This window comes from Solea senegalensis, linkage group LG17 (genome assembly GCF_019176455.1).
Source record: "Solea senegalensis isolate Sse05_10M linkage group LG17, IFAPA_SoseM_1, whole genome shotgun sequence".
In the NCBI taxonomy this organism is placed as follows: Eukaryota; Metazoa; Chordata; class Actinopteri; order Pleuronectiformes; family Soleidae; genus Solea; species Solea senegalensis.
The window spans coordinates 2,595,385-2,616,310 of NC_058037.1; the positions used below are offsets into that span (position 1 = coordinate 2,595,385).

At 39.3% G+C, this 20,926-nt stretch overlaps 1 protein-coding gene across 1 annotated transcript in view; it reads right to left on the reverse strand.

The window, feature by feature from the left end:
* Positions 1 to 20,926, reverse strand: part of cnih3 (cornichon family AMPA receptor auxiliary protein 3) — a 68,001-nt gene that overhangs the window by 25,171 nt on the left and 21,904 nt on the right. The window contains 1 exon segment of the mRNA XM_044049482.1: positions 14,467 to 14,514. Within this exon segment, the coding sequence (XP_043905417.1) occupies positions 14,467 to 14,514 (48 nt within the window).

Genomic DNA, 20,926 nt, shown 5'->3' on the forward strand with positions numbered 1-20,926 from the left:
CTACGGATTGTTTAAGTTAAGTTTAGCAGCATGACAACACATGGATGAAAGCTGTCCTGTTTAGTACTATTGTCAGAAAAACAGTATTTTATGTTACATTTTGCAGTCTTTTTACATGTTTTACCTTAAAGATCATTGGTTGTATCCATTTAAACTGCAGTACATAACGTTGGGTTATTTCTTTTTTTTTCTTCTTCCTGAGCAGAAATCAGGTGACATTATGATGCTTCCTAAAAAAACAAAATAAAAAAAACAAACAAAAAACATAACATGCAATACTATCAGACCTGACCAAGGGAGTGTGTGGAGACTATTAGGTGTAAAAACTGCCTTACACTGTCAAATGAGCGGATTTTTTGAGCAGTAGAATTGACTTCTGAAACCTTTCTGTGAATGCTTCTTTGTGTTTTCAGACATACTCTGTCGCTGTAGTCTCGCTTTACTAATGCAGTGTCAGTGTTGCCTCTATCTGTCTTTACACGACCTAAACACCTCTTTACTGAGCAACACAGAGATAAAGCACTGAAATGTGACTGAAATGTGATCAGGTGCAATCTCCACCACTTGGTAAAGCTGTATAGCTCTGTACTTCAAAGATGTTGTGTTTACAGATTACAGCTGAGATTTTTCTCATTAAATCCAGATTAAAAACAAGTAAACTATCAACATGTGAAGATATAAGGATAATAACAGTTGTGGTAACTGTACATTAGTCAAAGGCTACTTTAATTGATTGTCGAGCTGTTGAGGGGCTTCTTTCCCTTGAGTTGAAACATCAAAAGCTTCTCTTCTTCAGCTCACCACAGCATTCAGTCTTTGTGCTGTAGCTGCTGCCCTTTCACCCTCAGGCTGGACAGATAGGCATTAAATTGGAAGAGTCTTGTTTTTTTTTTGCAGTGGAGTTAATGAAATTCTCTTTCTGCATGAGTCAGTTCAGGACAGCTGCCTCAGGGGTTGGCATATTCTAAAGGCCCTCACACACTCGGGTGGAGTTTTGGGACATATGTGATATATGGCCTTTAGCTGGAAGAAAGTGGAGAGGTTCGTTCAGAGAGTTGCTCTTAACGCTGTATCATTCTGTGAAGAAGAAATGGAGAAAAATAACTTATGTATGTGAAACATCTGCCACCCAGTGCTTTACTTGTGAGATGTCAACAGACATTCATTTTTGAAGTGTTTTTAACTGTGGTTGTGCCACTGAATAGTATCTCAACAACTCTCAAGTTGTCAGACTCGTGCAATAACAATTTAAGCCACCTATTAACGAAAACAATAACTTTTCATGTACACAATGTTGCAGTTGCTCCATTGGATTACATTATAGCCATTGGCGCCCAAACTAATCTACTTATAAGTACTATTCACTTAGGTCTCAACAGTGCAAAGTAGCTGTCACACTTGCTTTGTTGACAGATTAGATCGGCAAGTTTGTTTCAATGGTTATGTGCGGTAAAATCAATGTAAGTCATTTGGTTTCATGTACGTACGTTTATTGTGTAAATGTATTGAAGTTGTCACTATAATTACCTTTAGAAATAAAATCATATCATTGCTGAGATTAGTGGTCTAGCACGTCATTGTAGCTGACATGTCACCGTTGCCATCTGAGCCACGCTCCTGCACTATTTCTAAACATTTCTGTCAGTAGTGTTGACAGCCACATTTATAAGCATTGAGCCCAGATTGAAAAATCCCAGAGTTCCCCTTTAATCAACTGTGGCATCTCATTTCGTAATAAATGGCTTCAGCAGGGTGTCCACGTGTGGATTACCAAGAAGTGAAAAATAGACACACAGTATTATGCACTGAAATCATGAGACAAGGACATGATCTCATTGAAATACATGTCATATTGTTGAAGTGCTGACATTCATAATAAAGAACATCAAACACTGACTTTTTGTCCTTGTGTAATGATAAAAATATATATATCATCGTTGACTTGCTGGCTGTTTTGTGATCTCAGAGTAGGTTTCATAGCTCGGCCACAGTGGATGTGTGGGCAGTTCGTCTCTGTCATAGGAAATCTTGCTTTTCCTTTCAGCGCCCATATTAGTGCTGTCAAACTGCACTGCTCTTCTTCAGAGTGCGAATCTTGCCTGTTTTCCCAGCGAGCCGCGCTTAGTTCACGGCAAAAATAGACAGCAAAAAAAAACAAAAAAACATCTTTCATCACGGATCCAATGTCTATCTATCGAGTGTGTCACACATACACAAATATCTGGAGAAGTTACCTGTAAAACCTGTAAAAAAGTAAATTTACTCAAATTCTGTTTACAGAATCCATTGCACAGCAGCCGTTTTGATATGTGCCAATAGGAAAAGTGCAAGTGTCACTGATCACATTCACTATGGGTCTGTTCACTTCATGGAAGTCAGGACGTTGCAACAGTGAACCAGCATGCACGCTGAAACTGTCCAAGCTAAGTGGAACGCTGAGCTATTCCACACTCTGACCTGCACTCCATTAACTTCCACCTCACTTTAAATGCACTCACACTAAAAGAACACTGGCATCAGAACTATAGGCATGGGCCAATAACTGCTTTCAAGGTAAACCAGAGTATTGAAAATGAAGGCATCAAAACCACTACAGTCAGGTTGTGTTTGGCTTTTAGTAGCACCGCCCCCTCTCCCCCAGCTGTGTTTCCGATGGTATGATGGGAAAAGGAGGTGACATTTTAGAGCTGATATCACAATATCATGATATTTTTGCTTAAGGTTATCATGCTGTCAGAATCTCATACTGTCCCACGTTGGAAGGCAAATCATTACATGCAGAATTGTCCTCTGAGATTTCACTCCCAGGGACACTGGGCTGAATATTTTGCTGTGCCTCGTGGTATCATTTCTTCCGTCTATCACTTACTTTCTCTCGGCCTCCCCCCTTTATATTCTGCCCGGTATCTAAGAGCAGAGATTCTCAGGCTTCCTGACAAGCTAATGAAACCTCCTCTCCCACTCTTCCCTCTGCAGCCTCTGGCAGTTCAATGTGATTATACCCTGTTCTGTTTTGGAAGACCGAGTTAACCATGTGAGAGTAGAGAGGTTTTACCACATGGACGAAAAGCCCTCATTTTCAGAACATTTTCCCAATTATTCAATTAGTCTGTGAAATGACAAAAATTCAGATTTTTTTTTCCCCAAACCTCAAAATAACAACTTTGTCAAATGTCTTATTTGTCAACAACATAAAGATATTCTGTTTTCCTGTCTGTCCAATGCAATACAATGGTCAACACATCAGTTTTTTTGTCACCAATTTACAATTTAAAGCCCAAGTGTGGAACTTAGGGAACTGAGTAATGACCAAAACACTGCGGGCGTGTCCACGTGATGTATGAGTAGGTGATCTTGCACCAACCCCCCTGCCAACATGGTGGTGTTGACTGAGTCACATCATGTGTGGAGCTGGTTTAGGGAAACAAGGAGAAAATCTCTTCCATGGCAATAAAATGATCTCATCTTAACGATAATGTGCCATGGTAACAACATCTCTCGCATCAGCACCTGTGGGAAAAACTCAATGTTGTAGTTAGTTTAGATATGTGCTATACAAAAGGCAAAGTCAGTGCAGTTTCCTCCTTGTGTTATCATACAAGTTCTTACTGGCCCCCTATGGTAAGAACCTCTTGAATAATTATGTTACCACTCCTGTTTAAGCCCACTGCTGTTGCTAACCATGTAGAAATTGACAACGATTATAGGCGACCACAATCTATAAAGATTCTACTGAAATGTGCAATTAACTGCCATTAAGAGGAGCCCTCAGGTAACATTGATTCAAAGAACCCACATATTCCAACGCTGTCCCAATGACTCGGAACAGAGCGCTGTTAAAATTTTCCACACAATTGCTTTGGGAATGGAGCAGTGATGCAGTAGGAATGGAGTCATCCCTCCATCCTTGAACATCCTCACCTCGAGCTGAGATTCCGCGACAGCCATCACTATCATCCTCTTATGCTAATGCATGTGTTAATTATCCTTATGAGAGCAAATTGACAGTAAATAAATCTACAGCCATATAATTGTAATGTGGTACACTTGGATCAGTGAAGGAGAATCTTCGGAAGTCAGTGGCCACTACACAGCTGCAGAAGGGAGGCATTAGTTCGTAGGAACGCACTCTTTAAAATGGTAAACACACACATATTTGGATGCGTCACTTGTTGTAGAGGCAGAAGGAACACGTCTGGTACATGCAAAGTTACAGTTCCATGGAGAATGATGCACTCATTAGCCGCGAGTACGACTATCACGCCTGTTTATTAAGTACAGTGAATGTGAATCCAACCTGATTCTTCATCGTATCCAAACGAAACAAAAGCACAGCTGTGACCCTGAGCAGTGGTGCAGAGGTGGCAGCGCACAGCTGTTATTCTTCTGCAAGTGCACAAATATTTGACACACAGACGTGATGCATGAATCCACAACGTGGCCTTTCTAGAAAACAACACACGAAAACCATGCAAAGGCAAATGCTGCAGGAGGAAATGCTTAAGCATGTGAGGAACATGGATTATACACCTCTCCCCCTGCACTCACAATTCACTGTTAATCTTACCCGAGGAATTACGTTCATACAGGATCAATTTGCAATGCGCATTTCAGATCCACTGTCGCTGTCATCCACTGTGGTAGAGAGCTGCTCATGTAGCAGAAGCTCAGATGTGGAGGTACAGATGCAGCTTGACAACCTGGTCTCCCTGAAAACAACTGCTATCGTTCTGCAAACCATTGGCATTGTTGGATTTTAACAGTTTGTACAACAAAAAAATGCAGTACTTGATTTCATACTTAAGAAATTGTCACTCACTGTTAAAGGGGAGGCGGTGGATAATAGAGGTGAGAATCCTTTAGACCAGAGGTCTCAAACTCGCGACCCGCAGGCAACATAGGGCCCTGCACTCGATTCCATGTGACCCACAACTTGATATCAAGTTAAAATGAATTATTTCTGTATGTTGTTTTTCTTTTACTTTTTTTAATTAATGGGTTCATTTTGCATAATAAACATGTTTGTATTGTGAAATATTTATCTCTTCATTTCAAATGAAATGATGTGAAATATCATCACTTGACCGGCCTATACTGATCAAACTAGACCCTTTGTGGCCCCGAGGTAATTTGAGTTTGATAGAGTTTAGATTCAACTCCAATTCTTTGGGTCATGATTAAATTCAAAATCAATTTCCGATTCACACTCATTTCTGATTCAAATTAGATTCAGATCATAGAGCTGCTGTGTCTACTCTGCTGTCAGCATGAAATCAGAGTAAAGTGTTTGCAAGGTTAGGTACGTAAACACGAGCAAATCCAAGAAATAATTTTACATTTATTGAAGTTAAACTTGAACAAGTATCATAACCTATAGGATAAGGTTTAAAAAGGTTATTGGAAACATTTCTACTATACCCAATTCTTACTGGTCAAAAAAACACATTTAACCCACTTTACGTCTATATGTAAAGGTCTATATTTACTAGTTGTCATTTAGAGAAAACAAAAAGGAAGTGACTAACCAATCACTAACTAATCCAGGCTGTGACGTCAGTGTGTGAGGTTAGCTATGGGCCTGAACAGAAAAACAACATCTACAACAATCCAGTGAATTCATGAACATTTAAATCTTTTATGAAGTTGTGCTGCTGTGCTGGCAACCACATGCAGAATCACTCCCTGCCCCTCACGCATATCACTAATTACAGATAAAACTCATCTCACTTATCACATGTAACAGCAAGTACTGATCTAATCAGTCAATCTGCCATTATGGGCTGTTTTCAATTTAAATCTGCACTGACTACATTATTTGAGAGGATTACGTGACTGATGGACGCCAGCTTTTGTCACACACTGAGAATATTCAATTTATAGACGCTTTATTGACTTTTGTTCATTTGCAAGTCAGTTCATTTAGACTTAACCATAACCCCTAAACCTTACTTTAACCTCACCACAATGAAAACCTCATCCCCAAGCTCAGTTCCTCAGAAATGAGGTTCTGCCTCATTTGCACTGGTCCTGACACTAAAGTGGTAACAAATACAAAGTACACACACTCTCTCTCTCACACACACACATACACACACAGTTAAAACAACCACCATCTGTGCAGTGCAGTCACTTTTTCCTTAGTGCATCTTGACAAACTCCAGACTTGTATGCATTGAATCTAATGGTTAGACTGCAGGTTGTAACAAACAGACATCATGCACATCAGGGATCTACGGTGGCCTTTACATGCCAAAAAGGATGTCATTCTTCTTAATTTCCTTTGTAAGCTTCCACCTCACAGAGAAAATACACAATAACCTCTGGCTGGAATGTCTCTTTGGGCTAAGGAGTAATAAAACATCCTCTGTGAGGCAAGGTCCTTTGCTCTGATGCTTATTCTAAGGCAACAAAACCCAAAATTCTTTCAGCTTCTCCCTTTAGGTGGCTATACCCGCCAACCTGCCCTGAAGTGATACTTATGGGTAATATAATTCACTTTCTGCTGCCAACCCCACCCCTCTGATTTTAGAGACTGGACCTCAAACCCCATATTTTCCTCCTAGGTCACTCAGGTCATCCTCACAACAGTTCCTGTCAGTCCCGTTCTCATTTGCAAACCAAATGTGACAGAGATTTCCCCGTCTCTGCCCCTGAGTTGTGGAATAACCTCCTATCTTACATTAGACCCTCTCTCTTACCATGAATATTTCCAAATCCAATTCTATTGTACCTTTTTATCTTGCTTGTCATTGTGATGTAGTATGATTGCATTTTGCAGTTTTAATTCATTGCACATATTTAACATTTTGTCATATTTCTTGCCCTATTTACCTTCTGCAGTATGAAGCACTTTGTCTCAATTTCTGTTATTTTTAACGTGCTCTATTATATGGCATATGGCTTCACTGACTATTACACAGAGGTGTCACCTTTAATTGCTTATTTAAACATACAAACAGTTTTGATCATACTCCTGTGGAGTCACATTTTCGGCAACGTGTTTGATGAAAGTCTAATATTTACTTTCTTCCTCCTCTGATTTTGAACTTGAACAACTCCTGTAGAAGATCAGTGGCTCATTAGCTGCTAAATGCTCCACTATGTTTACATGCACTGAGGCATTAATGATACTCCCTTGCACAGATGAGCACATGAACAGCTGTGGTACACCAGGAAGTGTAGTCCTTATTTTACTTTCCCCTCGTTGGCATCGGAGGACGCTTGTGTTCAACAGCAGCTGTGACAACCTGAAGTGAGGAGTTAGGAACTGGGCTTGGTGGCTACATTGATGCAGGTGAGGTAGTTTACAGAGGGTTTTTGAATCAGTTTTTACTGAGATCATGTCCCGCTGTGGCTGGAAACAAGAGCGGAGACTAAAGCTGAAGTTGAAGATGTTCGTATGCCAGTGTCTAGATCCTATACAGGCAATGAAACAATCTCCATGGCCTGCATATAGGCCAATGGGATGTGGCCACAAATGTTATCTCAATAAACTAAATATAATATCTATAATTGTCCCAATACAATGTCAGAAAATTAAAAAGTGAAAGTTGAAGAAATTGCAGTTTTAAAATACTCAATGGACAAAAAAACCCAACACATTTCATTTTGTTATGTTTCTCAACATGTGTTTGCACATTCAGCATATTCTATTCATATACAGTACATTGAATCTTTATTATACTAATATAAAAGAAAGTTATAGTGCAATATGTATACATTTATTGAATTATTACCCAGCCTTACTCCATACTTTTTACAGGGTAATATAGAGGTATAGTTGACCCAAAAGTTCAATTCAGGTTGGATTTTAGGCCTTTCACTTGTACATATGTCAGGTATTAATACTAGTAAAAGCACAGATACAGTATGCAAGTTAATGCAACATGATCTACTGACATTTGTCAACTTTCTTTGTTTGCTAACAGATGTCTAACCTTTATCTAATTCGTATGTTAGTGTTGAGAAATGTCAGTGGCGGTTGCCGTTCTGTCATTTTCCTGTTATTGTTGCTGTAAACGTGATAATGAAAGTGGTGAGTCTATGAGAATTTATATTCATTCATTCACTGAGTTAAAGCAAACAGGACACTCGCACTGTGGGGGAACTGCAGATTTACTCACTGTGTCATGCAGAACACATAACTGTCGGAGTTACCTCAACACATGCCAATTAAGTGTTTTACCAAGCAGTGAGTGGTGAATATTTATGAAGTGCTCAGGTAACTTTGCTATTTTGCCCTGGGCTTGAATCTGAGTTGACTTTGACCGACCGACTGAATTTAAATTGTTGGAGAGAGTTCACAACGCGACGCTGCAGTGCTTCCACTTGCAAATACTGTATTCGATGCAGTTAGTGTGATGGGAGAAAGGCCCGTACATGTAAATATGGAGGAATGTACAAGTAGCATCTGGATGGACAGATGGTTGGATGGAGTTGGCAACTCATGGAGAATCGTTGTACAATGTTGTGAATGATTACGACTCGTCACAATTTACTCGCTGTCATTGTGAGCAAACTTGTATCAGACTGCCCTATATCACCTGCTTTGCATATGTTGTATTTTGTTACAGAGTGTGTTGTCTATTTACTGACAACATGCTCGTGTAAGATCAGCCATCTGTTGGCAGAAGGAGTGTACACTGCTTCTTACCTCTTCATACATGTGTGAGCTGTTTTCTTCTGCTTCACACTTCACCAAGGCACCGTCAATGAATAACACAGACTGTTGATAGTAAGAGGATGATGTGGATGTATACTATGTATACTATGTGTAATATTATTAGATACATGGGTGTTTCATCAGTCAGGCATTAATAATATACTAACTCGTTTGAATTAAAAACGTATTGCTTGAAAATTGTTGAATTTCATCTTTAGGCTTAGGGATCGGAACTGAGCTTCTTCATCAGATGAGTCCACACAACCACAGATGATTCAAGGCAATCAATCCATCCTTTTTTTATATCTTTCTTGAAACATTTAGAGGTTCTGTACTGAGATAATGTATTAATGTGTTATTGCCATAGTTGACAGTGTGATTGATTGCTAGAATCATCCAATGTTGAAGCCTGAATTCCCGAAAACTAATTTTCCCCTAATCAGTCTTCACTCATAACCCTGTTTAAGTAAAACTGATTTATTTCTTTTTTTCTTTTTGATTTTTCTCTTTTGGCAAAGTTGTGAAAACAGATCAAATACAATGTCACATTGTAAATGTAATTGACTGGTCACACATCTTCTGTGTAAGGTCTTATAGCTAACGATGCATGTCAGAGAAAGACTGAAGACATGAGGTCAACAGCAATATCAGGTCACAGATCTGGTGAAGTCTACAACAAAACAGCTGCATTGAATGTTCTTGAAAGCCACAGTAGCAACAACAAGGTGTGAATCAAGCTTGACTCTTGGTGGCTGCCTGACCAAACTGAGCACTCAGAAGATAGGGGACTTTGTAACAGAACATAACATGAACTTAATTGTCACTATGGCTGGGCTTCAGATATCTTCCACATGGGCTTACCATCACTGCAGCTTTCACATATCTGATCTGAGCTTTCATGGCAAATTGATCAGAGTGGGTTTTCTTCACAGTAAAAGAAAACAAACAAGATAGCTGTCTGTAGGAAATCAGACATGATGATTCAGACTTTTTTATCTACTTAAAAGTTTTTCCACACTAGACTCTCTTGAGACAAGCTACGGTTAGACCTGACTCCAACAAAGTGTTTATTGAAATCACTTTTAAAGATGTTGTTTCCCCAAAAGTGCCAGCACCTTTTGCATTCGACCTTAAATCATTTGAGAAAATCTTCCGGTCTTTGTTAGCATCAGCACAAAGTGCTTTATAACAGACGGACAGCATCACAGTGCACCTCTGCTTCCAGCTAGCAGCAGTGTAAGAAAGGCATTTTCACAGATATTACCTTTAACCAACCAAAAGTTGGTGGGCACCTTATGGATGGATGATAGATATGTCTGATCTTCTGTATGCAAACAGATTCAAATAAACTACTTATCAATATACAGTGCAGTCCACTACCTACTTTTACAACCTCAAAATAAACACAAACAAGTTATCACCTCGCTCTGCTGGTGTCTGCTGAATGTAAACATGCATTAGCTTCATAGCAAAAAGCATTTTATAGCAGCGCTGACACCGGAATTTCAAAAATTAGTGCTGTTGCAAAAGTCAGCAGGATTTTTTTCAGAGTTTTTCTTCTGTCTGTGACAGATCTTTGACGTAGTTACCATAAAGCAACCAACCCAACATCCCTGTTCTGTCTGTGACAGCTGGTGCAGATTGCTCTCCACGGGGATGCAGACATTATTTTAAAGTTCACTGATTTTGATAGTAACCTGGTGGCACAAGTGGGAAGCAGCCAAATTTGAGTTTCTCAAAGACAGCACACTGGTGATGAAAAAGGAAATACTCCTGGGACCTTAAAAACAAACATTCTATAACATGCTGTGCTCATCCTGCATCACCCCTACTCATTACTTCACTATGTAAGAAGGGGAGAGAGTGGGAGGGAGGAGAGATAGAAGAGGAGATGCAGGAAAAGGAGGAGAGACGGGGCCCAAAAATAAAGGAAGGAAGAGTGTTAATGAGTACACTCAGGTTTTCTCAGTTGCTGTGACAACGCAGCAGCTCAAGCCATGAGAGTGCACGGCTAATGAACAAAACACACACACACACATGGAGAGAGAGAGAGAGAGAGAGAGAGAGAGCTGAGAGTAAAGGACAGCATATATCCCTTCAAGCTTTTGTCATTTCCATGGGATTGCAGCCACCTAAATCCCAGGAGAACACAATACACACTGCAGTGACACCAAAAATGGCTCCTGTCCATTTCCATAGTGACAAAATATCAAGTAGGTATGACAGTCTACAGAAACACAGCCAAAAGCTTTGAACCAAATCAATCAGGACTACCATGGTGTGACTGTGCCAGCTGGAGCGACATGTGGCATTTTAGAGGCGGAAGAGAGGAGACGTGGACAACCACGGAAAAACCTTCACAATGCAGCAGATCCTCCTGCACTGAGACCTTAGGCACCTGCACTGACGAGCACAGTGTGCAACAGAGTAAAAATACACTGACACTTCCTAAACTGTGTGCATATACTGGAGCTTATGTGCCACACTTTGTTTTTATTTCCTAAGGTAGATATGTATCTATAGCTATATATCTCTTTTTTTCTTTCCACTTCTCCCTCTCTATAGGTCACCACAGTGGGTGATCCACATATTTGATTTGGCAGATTTTTATTTTATTTTATTTTATTTTGTTATGGCAGATCCCTTTCTTGACGCAACCCTCCCATCCAGGCTTGGAACCAGGAGTGCAACGGATGTGGCCCATCAACTATTATTCAATTAATCTATTATTAATCAATTACTGAATAAATTGTCTACTATTTCGATAATCACTTGGTCGGTTTAAGTGTTTTTTTTCAATAAATAAAACAAGCTGTCTGATTTTTCAGCTTCTTAAATGTGATTACGTCATAGTTCTTTTTGCTCCATATAACAAATAAATAATTAAATAATTGGTTTGTGGACTAAACGTTTCATTTCCAGCTTTGGTAAACACTGATCAACTTTTTCTAGCATTGTCTGACATTTTGCGTACCAAACAAGTACTCGATTAATCAAGTAAATAATCAACTGATTAATAGATGACAAAAAAAATTCTTAGTTGCAGCCCTACAGCAATGTAGAGTGACCATGCCCAGCCCTTGACCTGGCAAGGATTCAAACCAGTAACCCCCTGATTACAAATCTGGTTACAAGCCCCCTATAGCTAGCAATCTCTAATAAAACAAACGTCTTGATGAAAACCAAATGCTGCAAGTAACAAACTCAGTCAACTTACAATACAGCAAGACGGCAAACACAGAAATATAAAACAGAGAAAAGTATAACGTAAAAACAGGCAGGTAATATCAAATAAGTGTTGAATGGTGTTATGAAGTTTATGTACTTGAGTGTTTTATCTTCATCTAATAATTGTGCCTTACAGATGTAAATTGGCTATAATCTTCTATTTTTGCATGTTGATTTATTATTATTATTATTATTATTATTATTATTAATAATATTATTATTATTATTATTGTTATTATTATTATATCTAATAGAGAAAGCCAGTCATCAAGTTGAGATTGGGACAGAAATGGTGCAAAAAAAATAGCACAACCCCACTTCTCATTTTCAAACATTGGGTGATTATTCATGGGTTGAGTATACGACCTGTACACACAGGGCCTGAAAGAAAATGTATTAGAACTACAATAAATACATAACTATAAGATGGACAGATGTTTCTACATTCACACAATAAATTCCAAAACAAATTATTTTGCAGTGGCTTATCCATGTGAAACTTTAAACTGAGTACTCATGATTCCCTTTAAAAGACCAAATGATGACACTTCACAGCCTCTCTGTGCTGGTTGAGGCTGTAGTTATTGAGCTGATGCATTTCTGGTTAAATCTGTGTTGCTATGGTTATAGCTACGATGAATGCTGTGCTGTGTTGAGACACGTGGGGTTTGAACCGAGGGGGGGGAACAGATGTGTTTCCAATACACCACAGGAGTTCAGCAATATGGTCACATCAAGTGCACAATTTGCTGCGTGACATGGTCTGGAGGACTGGTGTTACAGCCACTATTAAAAAGCAAATGAAAACCAATGAGCAATGCTATGTCATCCCAGGGCTACCATGATAATCACAGCTACGAGCTCCCTCAATCAGTTAGGTTAACTAGCGCTGCTTTACGGCTCTACTAATTACTCTAGCTGCAATGACACAGAAGTGCACCTGAGCCCACTACAGCTGAGGGTGTACTGACTTGTCATGTGGACATGAGCAATGGTGGTCTAATAGATAACACATGATACGTAATTAAGCTGGGAAGGCTCTGGAGGTTTGTTTGTTTTTTAAACCAAGGTGCTTGTGGTTGGACTTCCATTGTTAATAAGCAACCAAAACCTGGGAGTTACAGGTGATAGAAGTTGCTGCAGGCTCACAAAATTAATAAGCACATCAAAAAACAAAGACTATGCATCTACAGTGCCGATAACCCCTCATCTCAGCTTTGCTGTATGATTTGCGTGCAGAGAAAAATAGATAATCGTATCGCTCACCAACTGATTCAGGCTCCATCTTAATGATGAGGATTCAAAACTTATTTCAGCGTCAGCAAAGTCTAGTTTAACCTGCAGCACTTCTTTGTCCCGAGTATGAAGAGATGCACTGAAAGTGATGGCTGCATTCAAAAACTATGTGAGATAGTATTATCTCTGAAAAACAGGTGCATCGCAATGGATGCACGTTGAGACCACATCACCCTCCCGTCTGTGTGCTTATCTGATGTATTTGTGTGCGCAAGGGGATTCTATATGAACCAGGGCTAAAGCAGATTTTGGTAAATAATTTGACAGTAACGTAAATGTAATTGATTCCTTGTGACCACCTTTTCATGGCGGTCTGATTAATAGACCGACCAATCTTTATTCCACCCATCCATTAGCCATACCACTTATCTTTGAGAAGCATGGAAGAGCTATAGAACCAATACCAGGTTACATCCTGCACAGATGACCAGTTTACCCCAAAGCTGAACAATGCCAAGTCAGATCCTGCTATGGTTGAATAGCATAGGCCCGCATAATATTACTGTTTCTCAATAGTTTAAACTGACAATAAGAGGTACACAAAAGTACACAGCATCTAAACTGATTTCATCACAATTCTAGAAGCTGGACTCCAGGCCTTTGGACACGTTTTAACAAACCAGTATTGGTTAAGCTGCGATCAGAACCTATATTGAGTGAGATTCTCTGCATCCCTGCTGTGCTGCAAGGACTGAGTGTGTTGCTTTGTGCTCCGGGGGCTCGAGTTGACAACATTGATAACCAAGATCAGCTGTTTGACTGATGAACCTCCAGCATAAACACACGTGAAGCATGCAGACACAGCTTGAGTTTCAGAGAGGTGGAGGGAGAAACAGATGTCGTACTGGAGCTGAGAGGAGGCCCCTTCTCATCCTCATACTGATACCTTAAGGCAAACTGCATATAGACAGACTTGGAGAGAGAAGGGGGGAAAAGAGCAATAGCAGGCATCTGCAGCACTATCTCCTTTTTCATGTCCGTCCAGCATGACGTAAAAAGCACCACTGCATATCAAAACACTTGCTGACAAACTAAAATAAACACACATTACAAAAGCTGAATATACAATTCTCATTTAATAAGCTGGAAATCTGAAGAAATGAATAGAAAACCCAATGTTATCTGTGGACACACCATTTTGAGGCTATGACAAGAAAATAGACTTCAAAATCAGTAATGTGTCATCAGCAAAATTATTGAGTTTTCATTTTGAGCCTTTTCATCCCTTTAGCGTGACCGATACAACACAAGTGAGATGTAACCTGTCCTCCTCTGCTTACCTTCCTCAGCAGGTTGCAGATCCTCTCAATGTTCCGCAGTCTCTCCCTCTGCAAAGACGGCAAACAGAAGGAAAAGGTAAGTTTGATGACACACTTTTTTTTATGAGGCCGAGTATGCTGACATGTGATCAAAGAGGGAGCAGATAAGAAATAAGTTTGTCTTTATTCTGTATTTGGAGGAAAGGTAGTTGAAGGATAAGCCTGATGCCCGGTAGAGAGGGAATTAATGAAAGCTGCTCAAACATCTGTCAGAGCCAAAAAGACTAAGAAAGGACTATCACAGCCAAATAAACTGTGGATGAATTAAGATTCAAACTCCTTTCAATGGGTAACAGTAAAATACAGACTTCCTGAAATAGCTGGGATTGGCTCCAGCTCCCCCCACAGTGTAGATAATCAATACATGAATGGACATTAGGTGGGTTACCAGTGTGTTGCTATAGTCTTGGGGTGTCAGAATGTCTACTACCAAAGGCAGCTCCGGGTGGAATATCAGCATAGATTATGCAGCCATGTCAGTTAATGAAGCAGAAAATGTAAGACACTGAGAATGTCAGACATGAATTGAAGACACCATATGTGCCCAGTCCATTGAACACATGCGTGCACATTGAACATCTTAAAGATTATGTCAGGTTTGCATTGTGTCTACATTATCTTTCAAATGCAAAATGCAAATGTTACATATTTTACTCCTACGGCATTTTTCTTTGTGACCCATAAAAAAAAAAACGGAGGTCACCATAAGCAGTGGAAATTGCCATTATGTTTATGTAAGTCAGTAAGTTCTATCATTTCTATGGTCTCTGTGTGTGTATTCAGCTGTAAAATGCAAAGATCAGCAGTCGCGACAACGCTGAGCCACCACTTCACCAGAGCTTTTAACATCATCATCAAATATTAACAGAATTCAAACAGAAATGCAATCTGGACTTGAGTGGCAGTGCAATGCGTTCCACAGGGGGGCAATGCAGAACTTTGGCTGCTTGTGAATCATAAATTGATCTCACACTGTGGTCACAACGTGTCCTCAGCCACCTTTTCAACAGTGGTAAGCCTGGACCCAACCACAGACCTGGTATTTTTAATGTTCATTAAGTCTGTGGGTGCCCTTGGCTTTTTCAAAATAAAAATGGCGCTCACTACCACGGACTGTTAGAACACCTGGAGCTTCTTTTTGCAGACACTGAAGGACCTGCTCATCCCGAGTTAGCAAAGACTGTGTCCCTTTTGAGAACAGCACTGGTGTTGCTAATATACTGTATGTCAAAAATAGCATGTCTAAGCTAAACTGATATTTATTCATGCACAAGTAAAACTTGTATAATGTTATAGTCTTCAATGGTCTGGCTACGACTTTGCAATGGGGAAGTATCTGCTCATATTGAGTGCGGGAAAGATGTGTGTTTAATGTGCGCGAGTCCATTTTGTTGTATCTTTAAGACCATTTCCATTATAAACACTGACCTCATCAGGGCCAGTCACCCTCTTGGGTACCGGATGACGCCGTAATGAGGCAGAACCAAGGCCCTGCTGTTTTTGTGCCTTGCCTCGGTCGTCTGTTTATTGTTGCATATGAAATGAAATATTACATTTCACTGCTGAATGTGTTGCTGTGACTCCTTTGATAGCTTTTAACACCTCCAATTTCCTCCAGCTCTTTCCTGGAACGTATGTGTGCATATCCGTGTGTCTGTATCTAACACTATGATATCAAGTTGTTTTTTGTAGAACATATCGGTTAAAACATGGAGCTAAGACCACATTTTGTTTTAAAGGTTGACTAAACCCCTAAAACACTTTTTTTTAATCGGCTTTTTTTTTTTTTTTTATCTTTAAGTCATGGTTGAATTTCTATGAGATAACAAGTCATTCAGGTTGTGGTCCTTTATCTGGTGCAGACCATATACCGTGTGCATTTTACAATTTAAAAACCCTCTAGTGTGTTGCTATCTTTACTCTTGAACATGTTTTTGGTGAGATTCGTTTTTTACAGTGAAGATAACTGGTTGATTAGTGTTGGACTCTGTGTGAAGCTTTCTGAAGTCGTGTTGTCATAGTAATGTTTCCAGGTAGTATTTGCCCATTTATCCACAATTGTAAAGAGATCTTACAAAACAAATATTCTTCATTTGCCTGTAATACAAATGCAATCAGTGATTCATTTAATTGACTTCTCATAGAGCATATACAAGCCTTTTGTCCAATATTACTTGGTCTACAGCATCTGTGGTTTTCTGGGAAGCTTGTTTTGTGTGTCCTTGTGTGCATTTCTGTCATTTATTCTTGTCTTCTGTATGTGTGTGCAAAGATTGTGTCTTGATACTGACTAATTATCCTAAGTATCCCCACTTTCACTCCCTATTGTCCCCAAATACCTTATAGCTTTAACTTGTTTCATAAACGCATCAGAAGTGAGCACTGTGGAAAAACAGTTGTTGTTTTTTTTGCCTTGTCCATCATTTAAAATGTTTTGACGTACAAAGAAAAGTCAGTTTAGCAGAAGAAAGTTTGACTGTGCAGTGCAATATATGGGATTGGAATGATGAGTAAACACAAGGATCTATGTTTGGGAGAAGGAATGATAAAAAACTGTGGTCAGGCTTAAACTCAGTCGTCATAATGGTGGATTACATTTCGCTGTGTGCATGTACAGGAACACTTCAATGTTCTAATACAGTAAATGTAGAGCTGTAACCCTCCCTCTGTCCTCTGTAAGACCTCGCCAGTGTTCATTTAATATGTGTTACTTCTGCACACAAACGCTCATTTCCCACAAAAGTACAGCATAACAGCCATGCAAGGCCAATTATCTACAGTAGCTGAGATCATGCATATCATCAAAACATGCAGTTCACGCTTCCAAGAGACTCCATCTCCCCTCGCCTTCATCTGCTGTGGAGGGTTTGAACGAGGACACACAAATATATTCCACTCCAAACAGCACTGTGTGTGTGTGTGTGCATGTCTGTTGCAGCTGTCTCCTCATTAGCAAGCAATTAGGTTGATGGCTCTTTGGAATCTTACTCGGTGAGAATTGGCTTGACGAGTGAGGGGAGTGAGTGCGGGAGAACAGTATCAACAAGAGTCAGGAGAGGGGAGGGTGGGGTAGTTGGGAGCAAACAGGCTACATCCATGTAATACTATATTTTCATGTAAAGCTGAAGTAAGCTGGGTCCATACTAATTGGCCCTGAAAGAATATGCAGGTACACTGGGCGTGTGCATGCTGGTGTAAACAGGATTCTGAAATGTTTTGCTTATTTTGAGAGCGGAATAGTAACAAGGACAAACTATGATGTTATTATCAGGAAATGTTTTTCATTTCAATAATGGTGATATAAGGTCTCTATTTACCTGTCCAGACCACAGACTGGGTATAGTTTAATAAATCAGGAAGTGAAACAAATATACTTATTAGTTAAAAGAAGTATGTTTGAATGGAAGTCTATGGGGATTGTACTTCTAAGCTGATCTAAGTACATTTTTTAAATGGTCTCATTGAGGAGAAACTATATGACACATGTGAGCTAGCTATTATGCACTGTTTTATGTTTTGCTATTTGATTGATGCAGTTCTATAGCACTTAGATGTTTCAAATGTGCTCTGCAAATACAAGTTTGAGTCGACTTGAGTTTCCACCACTGGCTGCAAAAAATCAACATGGCACAGGACAAAGTGAACTTCTAGATTCTCCAAAATGGGAGTTCAGACTCTCCAACAACGATCCAATTTTGGACATGTTACTTGAAAAAAAAGTAATTAGTTATAGTCGCTAGTTACTTATCCCAAAAAGTAACTGAGTTAGTAACTGAGTTACTACATTGTTAAAGTAACTAGTTACCAGGGAATTAAACTATTGTGTTACTTTTTAAATGTTCAAATATGTCAAATAATTTGGATGTGCCCACCTGAATGAAACTTTAAATTCAACTGTATGTTTAATTATTTATAATACAACTTTGTAAAACATTGTACGACTGAAACAGTAATTAGTTTGATCCCCGTTATTGAAAAAAAAAAAAAGCTGTTAGAAACGCCTTTTATTTTAAAAATAAAGGTTTTCAAACAAAAACTGAGCTATAGTGGCAATTTCTGGACTCTAAAACACTGGGGTAACGTGGACAACAGGTGTATCTTGAGCAAAATGGATGTTTATAAATTAACATTGAGTAGTATGTAGGGTTATATATGCAAAATTGTGCAAAGAACCTCTACAGAAGAAGTGGACGAGGTTGTTAATGATAATGTACTGCTGGTGTAAACTTGGGCTGAACAATTGATGGCAAAATGTGTGATTAAAAACTGCCCAAAAATCTTCTGTTAACAGATTATAACTTACTTTTGTATACTTTATATTTTTTTCTTTTGCAAAAATTATAGTTTAGGTACAAAAATAATGAGTTATACCTATACTCCAAATCGAAATATGTGTGACAGTGTTTCATTAAAGCTGTGGAATTAATTTCTCCTGTGACCCGAGACGGACTTGAAGTAAAGCAGGGGAGACAGGCGTGGCACAGCGAGGGAGAGGGACAGACAGGTCATTTAACTAGAGTGAAGAGGCCACAGAAGCTGTCATCACTTGTGCTTATGGCCTTGGTGCAGAACTGATGAAGATATTCTTTAATATCAAAAACCATGTGGGAAAATGTTTTCTTAATCTCCTCCTTCAGTTTTAATTCTGTTTTTAATCTCATAATTGTCATTGCTCCTGGCTATAGAGCGTCATCTCTTCATCATAAAATGTGCATGGGAACATATGTGTGTGTGTGACACTCACACAAGTAACAGATGCCTTGAGCAGTGGAGACATTAAGCTCTTAGCACAGTGGGAAACAATGCAATTAAAGCTAAAATGTATTTTGGTCACAGGGCATCTACAGTATGTTTGTGCATGTGCGCCTGTGAGGGAGAGACGGGTGTGAAATTACGACAAACATGCGAAGCAAGCTGTGTTTTCTCGAGCCGCGCTGGCGTGGGAGACAATACTGCATGTTGTCACACATGACAATGTGTGCGCACACATGCTCTACGTCCTGTAACATGTTCACAGTTTGGTTCCCGCTGCCGGAAAAAAGGTCCAGCCACATCAGAAAGCAGCACATCAAAGTTTATTCATGCGCTCTTGTAGAATAAGCGGTGTAACATGTTTGATGACGACTTGCCGAGCTCGTGTGTGAACGACACTACAGTACTGTCACTGGCCTGTTTACTTGTGTGAGCCTTTTCTTCTTTTCAGACATGACAGTGAAGAGCGTTCACTTTGCAGCTACTGAAATGAGCATCACACTGACAGCCGAAGTTCAGAACATTTGATTTGAGATGATTTAAAAGAATTTCAGTGTTTCTGACTAATGATTACACGAGACACCTCTCTTTAACATACAATATTTAGTTAAACTTTTCTCTCACTTTCTCTGAGGTTATGCTGCCTCTTCTTCAATGTCAGCTGGATTAGGCTCCAGTTCCCCCCCAAACCCTCAAATAATGAACTGTATGATATATGAACTGATGGTTAATTTACTCTCCAGTGGGTCATTTCAAGATTTGCCCAGCATTTTATCCAATATGTAGAAAATAGGTATCACAACAAGTTTGGTAAATTATACTTTCAGCATTTCCCAGACTACAAACTATCCAAACATCCAACCACAATGACTAAAGTTGAACATTGTGTTTCTTGGGTTTAAAATCACTGGAGGTTTTGGGCCTAATCCAACCAGAATAAGTCTTTAATTTCATAATAAAGATTAGATGTGGAGTAGAATTGTGTGTGTGCGCGACATTTGGATAAAATTAAACACATTATATGAGAATTCTAAAATTCTAAAATCTAGAAGTTAAGTTTTTCCATGTCCTTGTTCAATATGGAAATGATGTAAAGTTCTGCCAGAGTTATTTTGATTCCTAAAGGCTACATTAGAAAGTGGAGGACTGCATTCTGATATTTGTGTGGTGGTGTGATAAATCCACCTTCACATCAAACCAGTGTGCCGGCTCTTCTGACCATAACAGTCCTTTCAGTGGAACCAACTGCATTTAAATTGGGTAAAAACAGTTTATCTCCATATTGCAGTATTGCAATATTTGCCATATTGCAGCTTACTACTACCTACTCTGTATTCTAAGCTATAAGATAGCGTAGATTTAATTAGTTACACAATGACCCAGTGTACCTGTCAGGTTCTATAAGCACATGGGCAGTACATCACACTTAAAAAAAAACCTAAACTATCCCTTTAATGTGACATTATTGAAACAAAATTTCTTCTGAAGATTAATCTTCTTTCGGCTTCTCCCTTTAGGGGTCGCCACAGCGGATCATTTCCCTCCACTAAAGATTAAGGAATCACTTAATTAAACATAAAAGTGACTTAAATGTGTCATTATCTCGTACAAGCACACGGAAAATGGAACTATGCCTTTACTGTTAAAATGACTGAATAGACACGTCTCT